At 39.5% G+C, this 14,539-nt stretch overlaps 1 protein-coding gene across 1 annotated transcript; it reads right to left on the bottom strand.

Moving 5' to 3' along the window:
* Nucleotides 1-1,244: 1,244 nt before the first annotated feature.
* Nucleotides 1,245-14,149, bottom strand: GJB7 (gap junction protein beta 7). The gene is made up of 2 exons (XM_032858074.1): nt 14,038-14,149; nt 1,245-3,002 (listed from the first exon to the last, which is right to left on the bottom strand). The coding sequence occupies exon 2, from the start codon at nt 2,973-2,975 to the stop codon at nt 2,169-2,171; it is 807 nt and encodes a 268-aa protein (XP_032713965.1). The 5' UTR covers nt 2,976-3,002; nt 14,038-14,149; the 3' UTR covers nt 1,245-2,168.
* Nucleotides 14,150-14,539: the final 390 nt, after the last annotated feature.

Raw genomic sequence — 14,539 nt, forward strand, 5'->3', positions numbered from 1 at the left:
AGCCTGCTTCCCCTTCTCCTTCTGCCTGCCTCTCTGCATACTTGTGATCTCTCTCTCTCTCTCTCTCTCTGTCAAATAAATAAATCTTTAAAAAAATAGGAATAAAATTTTTAAAAATCATTCCTTCTTGTCTAAACAACTTTATTCACAGTCATTTCTCCTGTTACCTTTCCATCTTCTCTCCATGCAAAGTGGGAAACAAGCAAAGCATATGTCCCACCCATCCTTTTCCCCAGAGCAAAATTTGTTGTTATAACTGATGCTAAGAGACTGTGCTCCTCAAAACATCTTTGGCAGCAAATTTACTCTCAGACTGAAAAACCGTCTCCATTCCAGTTCTGTGCACTGAAACCCAATTTTCTAGATTCTGTGCTATGATCGGGGCCTCAAAAACCTTAAACTTCTTTAACCCCCATCACTGTCAAAAATTTATATGTATTCCTTTAAGGCCTTCATTGGTTATCTGCACTTGTGAAGCTGAGGTGTTTTCATATCAAATGGATGTAGCCTTATGAGTGCAACAGTGAGGGTTGTGAGGCATAAATTGAAAGATGGGGAAAACCACAAAGTTCACCTTTCTCTGTGTTGTCCAGGGCACAGTCTTTAAGACAGATTATGACCACTGTTGGTGACACAGTTTGTAGATAACACAGAAATAACCTTCATTATGCATGAATTGCAGTGGCTTTCTGCTGAAGAGGGCAGGGCCATGGAAGACATGACAAAATCGGTTTCAGTTAAAATTACATTTTTATGCACTGTAGTCTCATTAAAACATTCCCAGTGGGGAAGAATGATTTCTGAGCTATCATTACCAAGCAGCATTGCAAATTGTGTTCTGAAACTGTCAGAAAAGCTTTATTTCACAGAATAATAATAGTGCAATCAAGTAACAATATCAATGACAGACAAAACAAAACCACTTCATTTTTATTCTGGATAAATGCACATCCGTTAGAGTATTAAATCCAAAAATAATATATCTGTGATTTTTAAAAAAAAACATGAGAAAGTAAAGGGTCACTGGTTGGGTCAGTTGGTTGAGCCTCTGACTCTTGGTTTCCATTTAGGTCATGACCTTAGGGTTGTGGGATCCCATGCTGGGTGTAGAGCCTGCTCAAGAGTCTCTCTTTCCCTCGCCCTCTGCCTCCCACCAGCCCCCCTCATGCTCATGTGCCCTCTCTCTCTCTCTTAAAAAAAAGAAAAAAAAGAAAAACCTAAAATCTAGACTCCCAATCAAGTAATAATAAACATTTTTATTTGATTTTTTACATTTCTCACACCAATGTAATAGCACAGTACACATTTTATTATCTAGATAGAGATGTACTAGTAAATTGTGGGCAAACTATGATATATTGTAGAATATATTCTGAATTTCTGATTATAAAAATGTTCAACAAATACAGAAATTTACAAAGTAGTTCAATGTTCAATGGTAGAAGTGTCAAGTAATTATCAAGCTGGGTATGTTCTCTTTCTAGATCCTACCCTGCTCCGGTCAATGTACTTGTTGGGACCTGCTTCTGTGTCTCTAGAGTAACCCTTTCAGGTGCCTCCTAGTTCAGGTTTAAGTGGAATATCTCCTGGTAATATTTGTATCAACTTGGAGACCACAAATGATGGCTTTCTTCCCTCTCTTCTAGTCCACTTACAGCCAGGGAGCCGTGACCTGCAGAGTCCTGGGCCCTGTGGTCATTTCCCCAGGCCAGTCTTCTTACTGAGTGTCATTGTGTGTGCTTCTGTGTACCCTCAGTTAGCTGCTGCCCCACCCTCAACATACTCTTTCTCTGCAGAGATTAAGTAGGGCTGAGTGAGGGGAGCCTAGGCTGCCACTCTGGAAAGATTACCAGTGCATCAACTTCAGCTTGAAGGCCATCACATTTTTCAGAAGTGTCACTTTTTATATCTTCCGGTTGATGGATCTAAGCATTTAAAAGAATGCTGCTTGTTGAATTTCTTCAGACTAATCTGCAATTAACTATTCAAACACAATTCACGTACCCACTAGAACCCTACAATAATGAGATCTCTGTCTAGTGTATACAACTGAGCACATATTGAAAATAAAAAAAAAAAAAAGGAATCCCAAATCCTATGAAGGTTGATGCCCTTTGTTTTCCAGTGTAGCTCAGATCTTGTTCAGAAAGGATGCCAGTTTTCCTTGTCTAACCCTCTTGTGTGTCAAAAAGTAGCTTGGTTTTATCTTGATGGGGTGAGCTTGTGGCCAAATCCGAATGGCGATTCTGGAGTAAGGGAGGAGTTCCTATCTCACCACATTCAACATATCTGAGGTTGTGGCACTCACATGCTGAGGACTGAAGACTTCTAGAGTATTTTTGGACACAGCACTTAATAAGGTACTTGAGAACCAAAAAACTCAGTTCAATGAAATTCAACACAATGCACAGGCATGAGATAATAACCAAGAAGAGTATGAAGATGGTTTTCTCAGTGGGTTTGGAGATGAAGCAGTCCACAGTGTTGGGACAAGGCTTCAAGTCACACTTCATAAGGTAGGGAACACTAAAGCCATCATACAGTTTGTAAAATAAAACCAGGAAGCCAATCTCAAAACCAGTTTTAACGATGAGGCTGATAAAGTAAGTGTACCACAGACCCCCATCCATCATACCTGGGCTGACATACAGTTTCTTTCTGTGCCTCTTCTCTCTACCCTCATGATAGGCTACATGTAGAACCACCAGAAGTGAAGGCGTGGAGACCATGATCAGTTGTAAGGCCCAAAGTCTGACCTGGGAGATGGGGAAGAAGTGATCAAAACACACATTTTCACAACCAGGCTGTTTCACATTGCACTCAAACTCTTTCTGCTCATCTTTCCACACATGCTCTGCTGCGACCACGTAGACCAGCAAACGGAAGATGAACACAACAGCCAGCCAAATCCGTCCAATGCCAGTTGAGTATTTATTTACTCCAGTTAAGAGGTCTCTGAGGAACATCCAAATCATGACTTGGGTTCAAAAGAAGGTAAGATTCTGCAAAAGAAAACAATTTCATCATGATTCATTTATTTTTATTTCATTGATCATTTTCACTGTCTTACTTGATTTTGGGATTGTGGAAAAGAAACTCAAATTTCAACTCTGGATGTTGAGGACTCACTTTCAAACATGGAGATAACACAATTAGTCTGTATATACAATTGATCTCATGCCCAGTTTAATTTGGAATATGGTTGGTGACCCCACACACACTATACCCATTTTCAAACAAATTCTTCAGTTTATTGCTTCTCTATAAGGATGGATGTGTTCTGTTACTAATCTAGAAAAAATTAGATATGAATCCCAAGGTAACCTTGGTACTTTGAGATAGCCCTCACATACCCACTTCTTGAAGTTGTAATCTCTACTCACTTTTTCTACTTTGTCAGTGCCCCTCCCCAATCCCTAAAGGTTAGTCACTGCACTTAACCTCCCTTTATGTCCCATATCCTATATCAACAGCTGAGCTTGCCTACAGTCTGATAGTGAAAAATGATTCTCTCCAGTAAGAATTTCTTCAAACTCATGTTTTCTCACCCTTCCAGATCCACTTACATCACTGCCCAACTTAACTTGCTCCACCCAGTCTGGAGGGAGGGGTCGTCTCATCTTGCCTCAAAATGGTCATTCCAGCTCTATAGCCCATTCCCATGGATTCAACTATTGCTTTCAGACTCCTGACTCTCAAATCTTTGGCTCCTCCCCAGATTTCCAGACCTCTCTGCCTCTTGGTTATCATTTAAATATGTCCCAGGCATCTCAAACTTGATATATCTACAGCTGAATTTATTATCTGTCCTGCCCTTTGATTTTCTTGCTCAATGGTATCACCAATACCCAAGCGCCCAAGTTGGATATCCCACATACATCCTGGACTCCTCTCTCATGCCCCTTTTTAATTGCTCTCCAAATTCTGATTCCTCCTAAATATCTCTCAAATTTCCCTCCAGGTCACTGCTGAAATCTCTCTCACTTATACATCCTTCCCACACCTTTCCATTTCCAGTCTCATCATCTCTTCCAGTCTCCTCATACTACGTCCTTGATGATGCTTAATTATCTTGCACCTCTCTCCATCTCTTTTGCTCTTTTCCATATAAAAGCTGATAGGACAAAAAATCCAGTCAAGAAATGGGCAGAAAACATGAATAGACATTTCTCCAAAGAAGACATACAGATGGCCAATAGACACATGAAAAAATGGTCAACATCACTTGGCATCAAATCAAAACCACAGTGAGATACCACCTCACACAGGTCAGCATGGCTAAAATTAATAAGTCAGGAAACAACAGATTTTAACAAGGATGTGGAGAAAGGGGAGCCCTCTTACACTGTAAGTGGGAATGCAAACTAGTGCAGCCCCTCTGGAAAACAATATGGAGGTTCCTCAAAAAGTTAAAAATAGGACTACCCTATGACCTAGCAATTGCACTACTAGGTATTTACCCAGTGGATACAAAAATAGTGATTTGAAGGGGTACATGCACCCCAATGTTTATAGAAGCAATGTCCACAATAGCTAAACTATGGAAAGAACCCAGATGTTCATAGACGGATGAATGGATAAAGAATATGTGAGATATATATGTATATGTATATGTATATATGTGTATGTATATAAAATGTGTATGTGTGTATATATATGTGTGTGTATACACACACACACAATGGAATATTACTCAGACATCAGAAAGAATGAAATCAAGCCATTTGAAACAATGTGGATGGAACTAGTGGGTATTATGCTAAGTGAAATAAGTTAGTCAGAGAAAGACAAATACCATATGATTTCATTCATGTGGAATTTAAGAAACAAAATAGAGGAACACAGGGAAAGGGAAGGAAAAATAAAACAAGATAAAAACAGAGAGGGAGGAAAACCATAAGAAGCTCTTAACTATAGGAAACAAACTGAGGGTTGCTGGAGGAGAGATGTTTGGAGGTTGGGGTAACTGGGTGATGGACATTAAGGAGGGCACTTGATGTAATGAGCACTGGGTGTTATAGGCAACTGATGAATCACTAAATTCTATGCCTGAAACTAATAATATATTGTATGTTAATTAATTGAATTTCTATTTTAAAAAGTTTTAAAAAGTTGATAGGATGCTAGGGAGCCTTCTTTTTCATATCAGTGATGTCTTTCTGGCTTCATTCTTGTCTTATAATTGAATGCTGTGGTGTGGCCCTGATTTTTTTTTGTTGGGCTCATTTTATATATGCTCAGCATTCTCTGTTCAGTGCTTTTAAGTTGGTTTCTCACAACTACTCTGGAAAGTGGGAGTTCTGTTTGCTTTTGGTTTGGTTTGTTTGCTTATGGTGGTGGATGTTTTGTTCTTTCAGATGAGAAGGCAGATTCTAAAAAATGAAGCCACTTTCCCATGTTTACAAAGTAAGATGCAGAGCAGGGTTCAAATCCAATTTCCATCACTCTAAAACAGAGCTTCTCAACAGTAGCATCATTAAACTTGGGGCCGGATAATTCTTTGTTGGAGTGGCTGTCTTGTGCATTGTAGGTTGTTCGCAGTCTCCCTGGCCTCTACCAGTTAAATGCCAGTAGTACCACCTCCTGCCCCCAGTTCAGACAATCAAAAATGTAGTCCAGACATTTCCAAATGTGCCCTGTGGAGATGAGGCAAAATCTCTCTGAGTAAAAATCACTTCTCTTAACTCTCTCATCAGAAGATGTGGGCCAGAACTCCAGGTCTGCCACTCATATACTTTGTGATTTCTCAGGTGAAATCCTTGCCATTTCAGATCTTGTTTTCTATTACAAAAATTAATTAGTTTTTGCTTTTGCTATAGCTCAGCTGAAAGAGTATCATGGAAATGATGGTGTGAGGGGAATGAGAATGTTAAGAAAATTGGGATACTGTTATAGCAGCACACCTGTTGGAGCATGTCACATTACCTCTTATAGAGAGAACAATATCTAGTAAGCCCACACACTAGAGCCCTGAGGAAATGTATGAAGGTTAAGAGACATTTTCAGAGAAAACAAAGACACATGTACACAGTGCTCTATTCAGCAGGGAATAAATACTTCAATGTCCTTGGGTTTTCAGAATACAAACAAAATTGTATTAAATAAAAAGGATTCTCAAATCCACCTGAAAGGTTAATGTCTCCATGAATTATAAAACAAAGTCCCAAAGATTAAAAAGGGAACACAAAGGGTATTATGTTTTCCTGTAACATGTGTCATTGAGCATTTGTCCATATTATTCAAAAGGGTATTTATGTAATATTACAAAGCATTTGAAAGCCACTCTGCTGGGCATTTTAGAGAAGGGAGGAAGGCAAGAGTTGATTCAGACTTTTTTGCTAAAAGGAGAGCAATAAAAAAGCAACTGGTGTTTGAATAGAATTGGAAGACTGATACCATCAAATGTGACAGGATTATGAATTTCATTTGACTGATAAATGTCTATCCTATTTTGAAGTTCTCTGCTAATGGAAAGACCACGGCTTTTCTCAGGAGAGAGAGGTGTTCTAATGTTAGTTCAATTTTAACAAAGGTGGTTTAGCACAGTGGATAAGAGCCTGGGCACAGTGTTGGACTCCTCAGGTTCAAGTCCAAGTTTAGCTCTGATGATAATAGTACCAGCCATGTCGGGCTCAAAACAGAGTCTGACACATGGTAAGTGATCCATAAGCATTATTATTATCATCATCATCATTATTTTGCCACTAAAAGCCTTTCTTTGATGTCAAATTGGAAGTCTTTCCAATTGTAAGTATATATATTTTTTTCCCTAGCTTTTTTTCCTATGAAGGTGGGTAAGTTAGGAATCTTCATATAATGGCCCTTTAAGCATTTGAAAGCAGTCATTATTAGTTTGAAATCATTAGCTCATCATTCTTATCTCTCTCTTTAAAAAAAAAAAAAAAGATTTTATTTATTTATTTGACCACAAGATAAAAAGAGAGCACAAGTAGGCAAAGAGGCAGGCAGAGGGAGAGGGAGAAGCAGCCTCTCCACTAAGCAGGGAGTTCAACATGGTGCTTGATCCCAGGACCCTGGGATTATGACCTGAGCCGAAGGCAACCACATAACAGACTGAGCCACCCAGGTACCCCAACATCATTAAATAATAATTCAGATTATCTCTTTATCTTTAATAAAACTCTTTAATTTATCTCTTTTCTTAAACCACTAAGGATAACTACCAATTTTTGAAGAGTTTCTACTTGCCAATTCTAATGTACTAGTTCTCCTGTGACTTTCTCTTTTCTCTTAAGAACTAGCAGTTAACTGCACAAGAATTTAGTTTGGAAAATTCAATTAATCAAATATTTTCAGAAAGTAAAATATTCAGTATTACTAATATCAGGAATAATATTGGGAAATTGCAAATATTCCCCAAACATCTTTTCTGAATTAAAAGTGGAGGTGAGAAGAAAAGTGCTGGGTCAATCAGATTTCCATATGAACAAAAATAAAGTTGGATCCCTACTTTATACCATTTAAAAACTTATCTTAAAATGGATCAAAGACCTAAATATGAGAGTTAAAACCAAAATTCTTAGAAGAACACAAAGGGGTAAATCTTTATGATCTTGAGTTTGGTAATAGATTCTTGGATATGACACTGAAAGCATGAGCAACAAAAAAGAAAAAAATAAATTGGATTTCATAAAAATTAAAAACCATTGTTCATCAAAGGACATTATTACAAAAACAAAAAGACAACTCACAAAGTGAGAAAAAAATACTTGTATGTAATGTATCTGGTAAGGTTTTAATATCCAGAATATGTAAGGAGCTACTAAAACTTAACAACAAAAATAATTCAAAAATGGTCAAAATGTTTGAATAGACATAACTCCAAAGAAGACATACAAATGGCCAGTCAATACATGAAAAGATACTTAACATCATTAGTCATTAGGAAAATGCAAATCAATGCTACAATGAGATATTGCTTCACATTTACTAGGATGAGGACAGTTTTTAAAATATAAAATAAAGGGGCAGCTGAGTAGCTCAGTAGGTTAAGGATCCAATTTGATTTTGGCTCAGGTCAAGATGTCAGTGTTGTGAGATCGAGCCCCACATTGGGCTCTGCTCTGGGCATGGAGCCTGTTTGAGATTCTTCCTCTCCCTCTGCCCCTCCCCACCCACTCTTTCTGGCTCACTCTCACTCTCTCTCTCATTCCAATTCTTTCTCTCTTTCCCTTAAAAAAAGAATTGTGACAAGTATATGCTCTGGGTGCTGAGATACAAGAGTGAGCTAGATAGAGAAAGGCCTTGCTCTCATAGAGCTTATATTCTAGAGAAGAAGAGAGACAATAAGTAAGAAATAAATGCAGAATATCAGAAAATGATGAAGACTGTGAAGAAGCACCAGTAGAATGATGTAATTTTGATGGGGCCAGGAGAGCCCCTTTGGACTGGGAGGCCATGGGAGAGCTCTCTAATGAGGTGGCCTTCAGATGGAACCCCAAGTGGTAAGAAGTCAACTATGTGAAGCTCTGAGGAAGAACATCCAAGGAAAATGGAATGGCTGGACAAAATGAACTGATGTGTTTGAGGAACAGAAGGAAGGTCCACATGACTGGACCTTAGTGAGTAAAGAGTGGATGGTCTGAGATGAGACTGGAAAAGGAGGTCCAGCCAGGTCACATAGAACCTTAGAGGTCACAGTGGGCTGTCCTGTGCTATGTCACTATAGGCAAGAAGTTCACTCTTTTGAGGGTTCATTCTCCCTGTCCATAAAAAGGGGATACTAATATTTTTCAAGCTGGCTTCATGAAGTTTGTTGGGAACATAAGATGTTTAGAATATAAGATGAAATATAAAAACTTTGTGAAGTATGCACACACACAGAAAAGAACAGAAAAGAAAGGAAAAGAAAAAAGGAAACAGCAAAATTGAATGTTGACTCTCAGGTGAATTATTCAATCTCAGATTTCTTTGCTCTTTGCCATAGAATGAATCACTCATACAGTCACCAAGGGCCTTAATTCTTCACACTGACCACACTAAGAATATTGAGCTAAAAGATGAGAGATGAATTTTCATATCACTTTGCTGTCATCTCTAATATCAATATTAGTAGGAAATATCCATCCATTCTTATTTACTCAAATAATTCAAATGTTAAGCTTATAGCAAGGGTTTTTTCATTATTGGCATTAATGTTGATACAACTATTTCATAATTCTATTAAAATTCCCAGATGAAATGTGTCTGGGAAGTGGAGACAGAGGGTATGTGGTTGCACATACGCCCATGCTCTGTGGGGATGAGGAGTGGGAATGCTCTAAGAATAATGATTGACAAATTGTTTGGACCCTTCTCTTCACATCAGAGAGCTGATCCTCAAAATGGAGATTTTGGATAAGAATTGTGTTAAAATGTAAAATTTAAAATGACTATCCCCTGTGTGTTGCATATCCAGGAGTCACAACCAAATGAATATGCAGAAGAAATAAATTTGTACGTGTCAGAGTTTACTCTTAGAAGGAACTTGCATTAGTATAGCTATGAGTAAATAGATATAAATGAATAAATTCATTTGAAGCACTTGGGATATGACCTGATGCATAACAAATACCAATTTAAATATCATCATCATTATCAAACCAGTGAAAGTTGAAGGACCCCCAAAAGCTCAACAAAAAATCCTCTACTAGCTATACTAAGGTTCTACTAACTGATTTTGTTTAAAGATTTTATTTATTGATTTGGCAGAGAAAGAGAGAGAGAGAGAACACAAGCAGGAGGAATGGTAGGCAGAGGGAGAGGGAGAAGCAGGCTCTATGGAACTCCATCCCAGGACCCTGGAATCATTGAGCTGAGCTGAAGGCAGACGCTTAGCCAACTGAGCCACCCTGGTGGCCTCTACTAACTGAATTTTTTAAAAAATGAAGACTACAATCACAGGCCTCCATAAAACATGACATCCTGGAGGGAAAGCATAATCAGACCAAATCAAGCAACTCAGAATTTGGAGACAAATACCTCCTTTGAGTGTGAAATAACTAAAAAGCATCATTGGAAAAGATTAGTAATTCGTACAAAAAAGCTATCTCAAAAAGACCATCTGTCCTATATTCCTGGGATAATCTGGAAAATACTAGAATGTTAGTAGGTATAAGGGTGTAGAATTATGTAAGACCCTAAACGTCATGGTGAGAATTGGAAACTTATTTTCCCATCATAGCAACCAGAGTGTCCCTAAATAAAGTTGATAGTAAACGAAGAAACAAGCTAATCAACCATGTTGGCCTGTGACTGGCATAATGACGTAGCAGCAAAGGTCAACAGGAGAATAGAGCTCTGCATGAATGCTATGTGAATAGAAACTATGTAGACCTTCTCAGTGTCTGCCTACTTCTATGTACAGGGAAAATGTACAAATATAAAACACTCCATCACTCTTTCTGCAACCAAGGATTCTGGATTTTCTGGGACGACCCTATTGCAAATATGCTGATGTCAGAACTAATGAGAACATGTACAAGTTTTAGTTGAGAAAATTAGTTAGGAGCAAGGATAGTTAACATGTCAGACTTTTCTACATCCTAGATTAAATGTCCATTACAGTCATTTGATTCTCATTCCTCCAATTTACCAAGCAACCACTGAGTAATAACTTTCTTGCTGAGGAGATTCCCTAAACTGTGCAAGGATATTCTCCTGCTACTACATACAAGAGTTCCAGTCTCTGGAGAGCCACCTTATAAATCAGGCTCCTAACCTGGGTTTGGTTAACGAGTCCCTTAGAGCTGACTCACTTTGGGGTGAATCGTACACCTGAGTTTTGTAAGCCTTTGGGACTGAGCATCTGTCCACCTGTCCTTCACTTATTGCAAAGTGAGCCTTTGCTATGCCACCAACTCCCCCCACACCGAAGCCAAACTTCCAGTGTGGTTCAGCTATCTGCAAGCAAGTGCCTTCTCTGTGCTCTGAATGGGCACAAAAACACTGCCAGGAGCTAGAGTTCTGCTCTGAAAGTGCTATTTTGAAACTTGGGTTTGAGGGGCACTGGATTTCCAATATCCTTGCAGACTGCCAGGGACAAGCCCTAAAAAAGGTGTCAGCTCCCACACTCAGCTCCTTTCATGTCTCAGTAATAACAGTACCTGCCCTTGGGTAGTGCTTGAGCATTTCCAAAGTGTCTCACAGCATCTCATGTATCCCCCACCTCCATCCTCTGAAGCAGCTAAGGTCTGTGTGTGGTGATAAAGAAAGAGAAACTTAGAGAAGAAAGGGGTTTGTGCAAGACTCCCCCAAATCATGGGGCACCTGGGTGGCTCAGTGGGTTAAAGCCTCTGCCTTCAGCTCAGGTAATGATCCCAGGGTCCTGGGATCGAGCCCCGCATCGGGCTCTCTGCTCAGCAAGGGGCCTGCTTCCTCCTCTCTCTCTCTCTGCCTGCTTCTCTGCCTACTTGTGATCTCCATCTGTCAAATAAATAAATAAAATCTTAAAAAAAAAAAGACTTCCCCAAATCAGTAGAAAACCCGGGAGCAGTGGTGCCTGGGTGGCTCAGTGGGTTAAGCCTCTGCCTTCAGTTCAGGTCATGGTCTCAGCGTCAAGGTCTCAGGGTCCTGGGGTCAAGTCGCACATGGAGCTCTCTGCTCAGTGGGGAGCCTTCTTCCCCCGTCTCTCTCCGCCTGCCTCTCTGCCTACTTGTGATCTGTCAAATAAATAGACAAAATCTTTTTAAAAAATTAAAAAAGAAAGAAAGAAAACCCAGGAACAGAACACAGATCCTGAATGACTGATCTCCAGCTCCCTGAAGCATGCTGGGTTTTCTGGTTCTTTAATAACTCTGTGCTACCCTGTACACAAATTATTTAACCTCTAAAGAATAGTTTGTTCTCAAGGGTCTCTTTCCACCACCTGCTGACACTTGCAAATTCCATAAAACCCCCTGTTTTAATACAAGGCATTTTCATTTTCAGCAATAACCTGTCTGGAAAATCCCTAAAGCAAGGTGTTTCTCAGTCCGAGATCTATGACCCTGAGGGTTTGTCATTAGATTCTCAAGGGTTTGTGAGAAGTTTATGTGTGTGTATTTTGTCTTTATGGTCTTAAACAAACAGACCAATGCTGGATGACTAGCTCACGTCTGAGGACTGCCATAGGCTTTCATGACTCATACTTATCAGCATTTGGCAAACTACACAGCCTTCAGGCCAAATCCAATTGATCACCTGTTTTGTAAATAAAGTTTTATTGGGATGCAGCCATGCCCATTCATTTACTGTTGTTTTGGTTGTTTTCATGCTAAAATTGCAGAGTTGACCTGTTGCAACAGAGATAGTAAAGTCCTCAAAGCCTAAACTATTAACTATCTGTCCTTTGCAGAGGCTATTTGCAGATCTTTGAAACTTCTTTCGTTCTTGAAATCATATTGGAACCAAGTTGCAGAACTTTAATTATCTGGGCTTCCAAGAAACAACATATGATGGGCTCTGCTCAACAGAAAGCTACCTAAAGGGAACTCCTGGGTGGCTCAGGCTGTTAAGCATCTGCCTTGGACTCAGGTCATGATCCCAGGGTCCTGGGATTGAGCCCCATGTCCGGCTCCCTGCTCAGCAGGGAGCCTGTGTCTCCCTCTGCCTGGAGCTCCCCCGGCTTGTGTTCTCTCTCTCTCTCTCTCTCTCTCTGTGTGTGACAAATAAATAAAAGCTTTAAAAAAAAAAAAAAAAGGAAAGAATGCTGTATGAAGGCTATTGACAGTGCAGCGTGAATGAATGAAGCCTGCTGGCAGTTTGAATGGAGACAAGTGGTGGGAGAAAAAGCCATAACCTGACCCACAGTGGGACAGGTAGGACCAACTTCAAAGATTCTGGGCTTCTGGGGGCGCCTGGGTGGCTCAGTAGGTTAAAGCCTCTGCCTTCAGCTCAGGTCACGATTCCAGGGTCCTGGGATTGAGCCCCGCACAGGGCTCTCTGCTCAGCAGGGAGCTTGCCTCTCCCTCTCTCTCTGCCTGACTCTCTGCCTACTTGTTATCTCTCTCTTTGTCAAATAAATAAATAAAATCTTAAAAAAGAAAAAAAGAATCTGGGCTTCTGCTGTCAGTATCTTATTCTCTTAATGAGTAGTAATTTAATTTCAGCCAAACCATATCTTTTGTCCACTAAATTGTAATTTTTAATTTTATTGGTTTTATGATGTTTGATTTTTCTTTTGTAAATATAGATCATAAGAGCTATAAGTCTAATGATTAACCTGTGATTATAAAATTACTTAACATCTAATTTTAGGTTTCATACATATAAATAATGGTATACTAAAAAAAATAAATTGTCAACACTAAAGGTTCATGAACAATACTGAGTAGAACAGTACCCACACGGGCCAACACACACACAGATATATGTGTATATATATATATCTGGTATTTTAATTTCCTGTAAGAATAAAGGCATTGCCATTTTTTATTTTTTATTTTTAAAATGATTTCTAAAGATTTATTTATTTATTAGAGAGAGTGTGCGTGAGCCTGGGTTGGGGGTAGAAGGAGAAGGAGAGAGATTCCCAAGGGTACTCCCCACTGAGCACAGAGCCCAGATGCAGGGCTTGATCCCAGGACCCTGAGATCATGACCTGAGCAGAGATCAAGATTCAGACGCTTAACTGACTGAGCCACCCAGGGGTCCCAAGGCACTGTCATTTTTTAGAGGTTCCCCTCTTAGGAACAGAGTAAAGTTTGTCCTCAAGCGACACAGAAGGGGCCATGAGAGGTCCTGTGCTGTTACTCTATGCCCTCAAGTCCCACTCATTCACATTCTCTGTTCAAGCCAGGTGTTCCGACTTGGCCACAGCCGCCAAAGCCCTCAGATTCATCACACATTCCACATGGGCAATTTTTCTTAGAGGTAGCTTATCCCAAAAGGGCATCTGTGATGCGGCACAAAACTGGATAGCAGGACATCTAGCTTGTAATAATTAGGATTACTTCTCTCAGCAAAACTTTTTGGAAAGAGGTAATGACTACCTGATTACAAGAAATGCCATCTTCCCATTAAATAAACAAACCCTAATGTAAGAGAAGTTTAACTTACCTCTTGACACAGATGTGGAGATTAAGAAGAGAGCCAGTCGGTTGCTCATTTGATTAAAAAAAATCATGAGCTGATTTTATTATTTCCCAGAGAGGAAACTAGTGCTTTAAGCTCAGGCAAATGGAGTCTAGCCGTTTCCAAGGTAGCATAAGCCAAACAGGTGTAACCCGATCATTTGTTTTGACTCATAACTTCGATGAGAACTCTTGGGTCTCTGCTGTTTACAATATATGTTAAAAGAGAATCGAAACCGGAAAAACTAACACAAGGCCATTCACGTACACACAGTTCATTGAATATCTCTTTTTTTATAAAACCTTGTAATCATCTACACAAAGAAGCTGGAACAATGAGAGTGTTTCATCTCTTTAAACGATTTTCCAAGATTATTTATCAGAACGTATCTACCAAAGGCAATAGGCAAAAGAACAATTTAAGTCAATGTATCTTTGATGAACTTACTTTGACTTCATATCATATATGCTATTCCTAGAAATTCAGA

Source organism: Lontra canadensis, unplaced genomic scaffold (genome assembly GCF_010015895.1).
Source record: "Lontra canadensis isolate GAN:19392208 unplaced genomic scaffold, GSC_riverotter_1.0 scaffold14, whole genome shotgun sequence".
Classification (NCBI taxonomy): Eukaryota; Metazoa; Chordata; class Mammalia; order Carnivora; family Mustelidae; genus Lontra; species Lontra canadensis.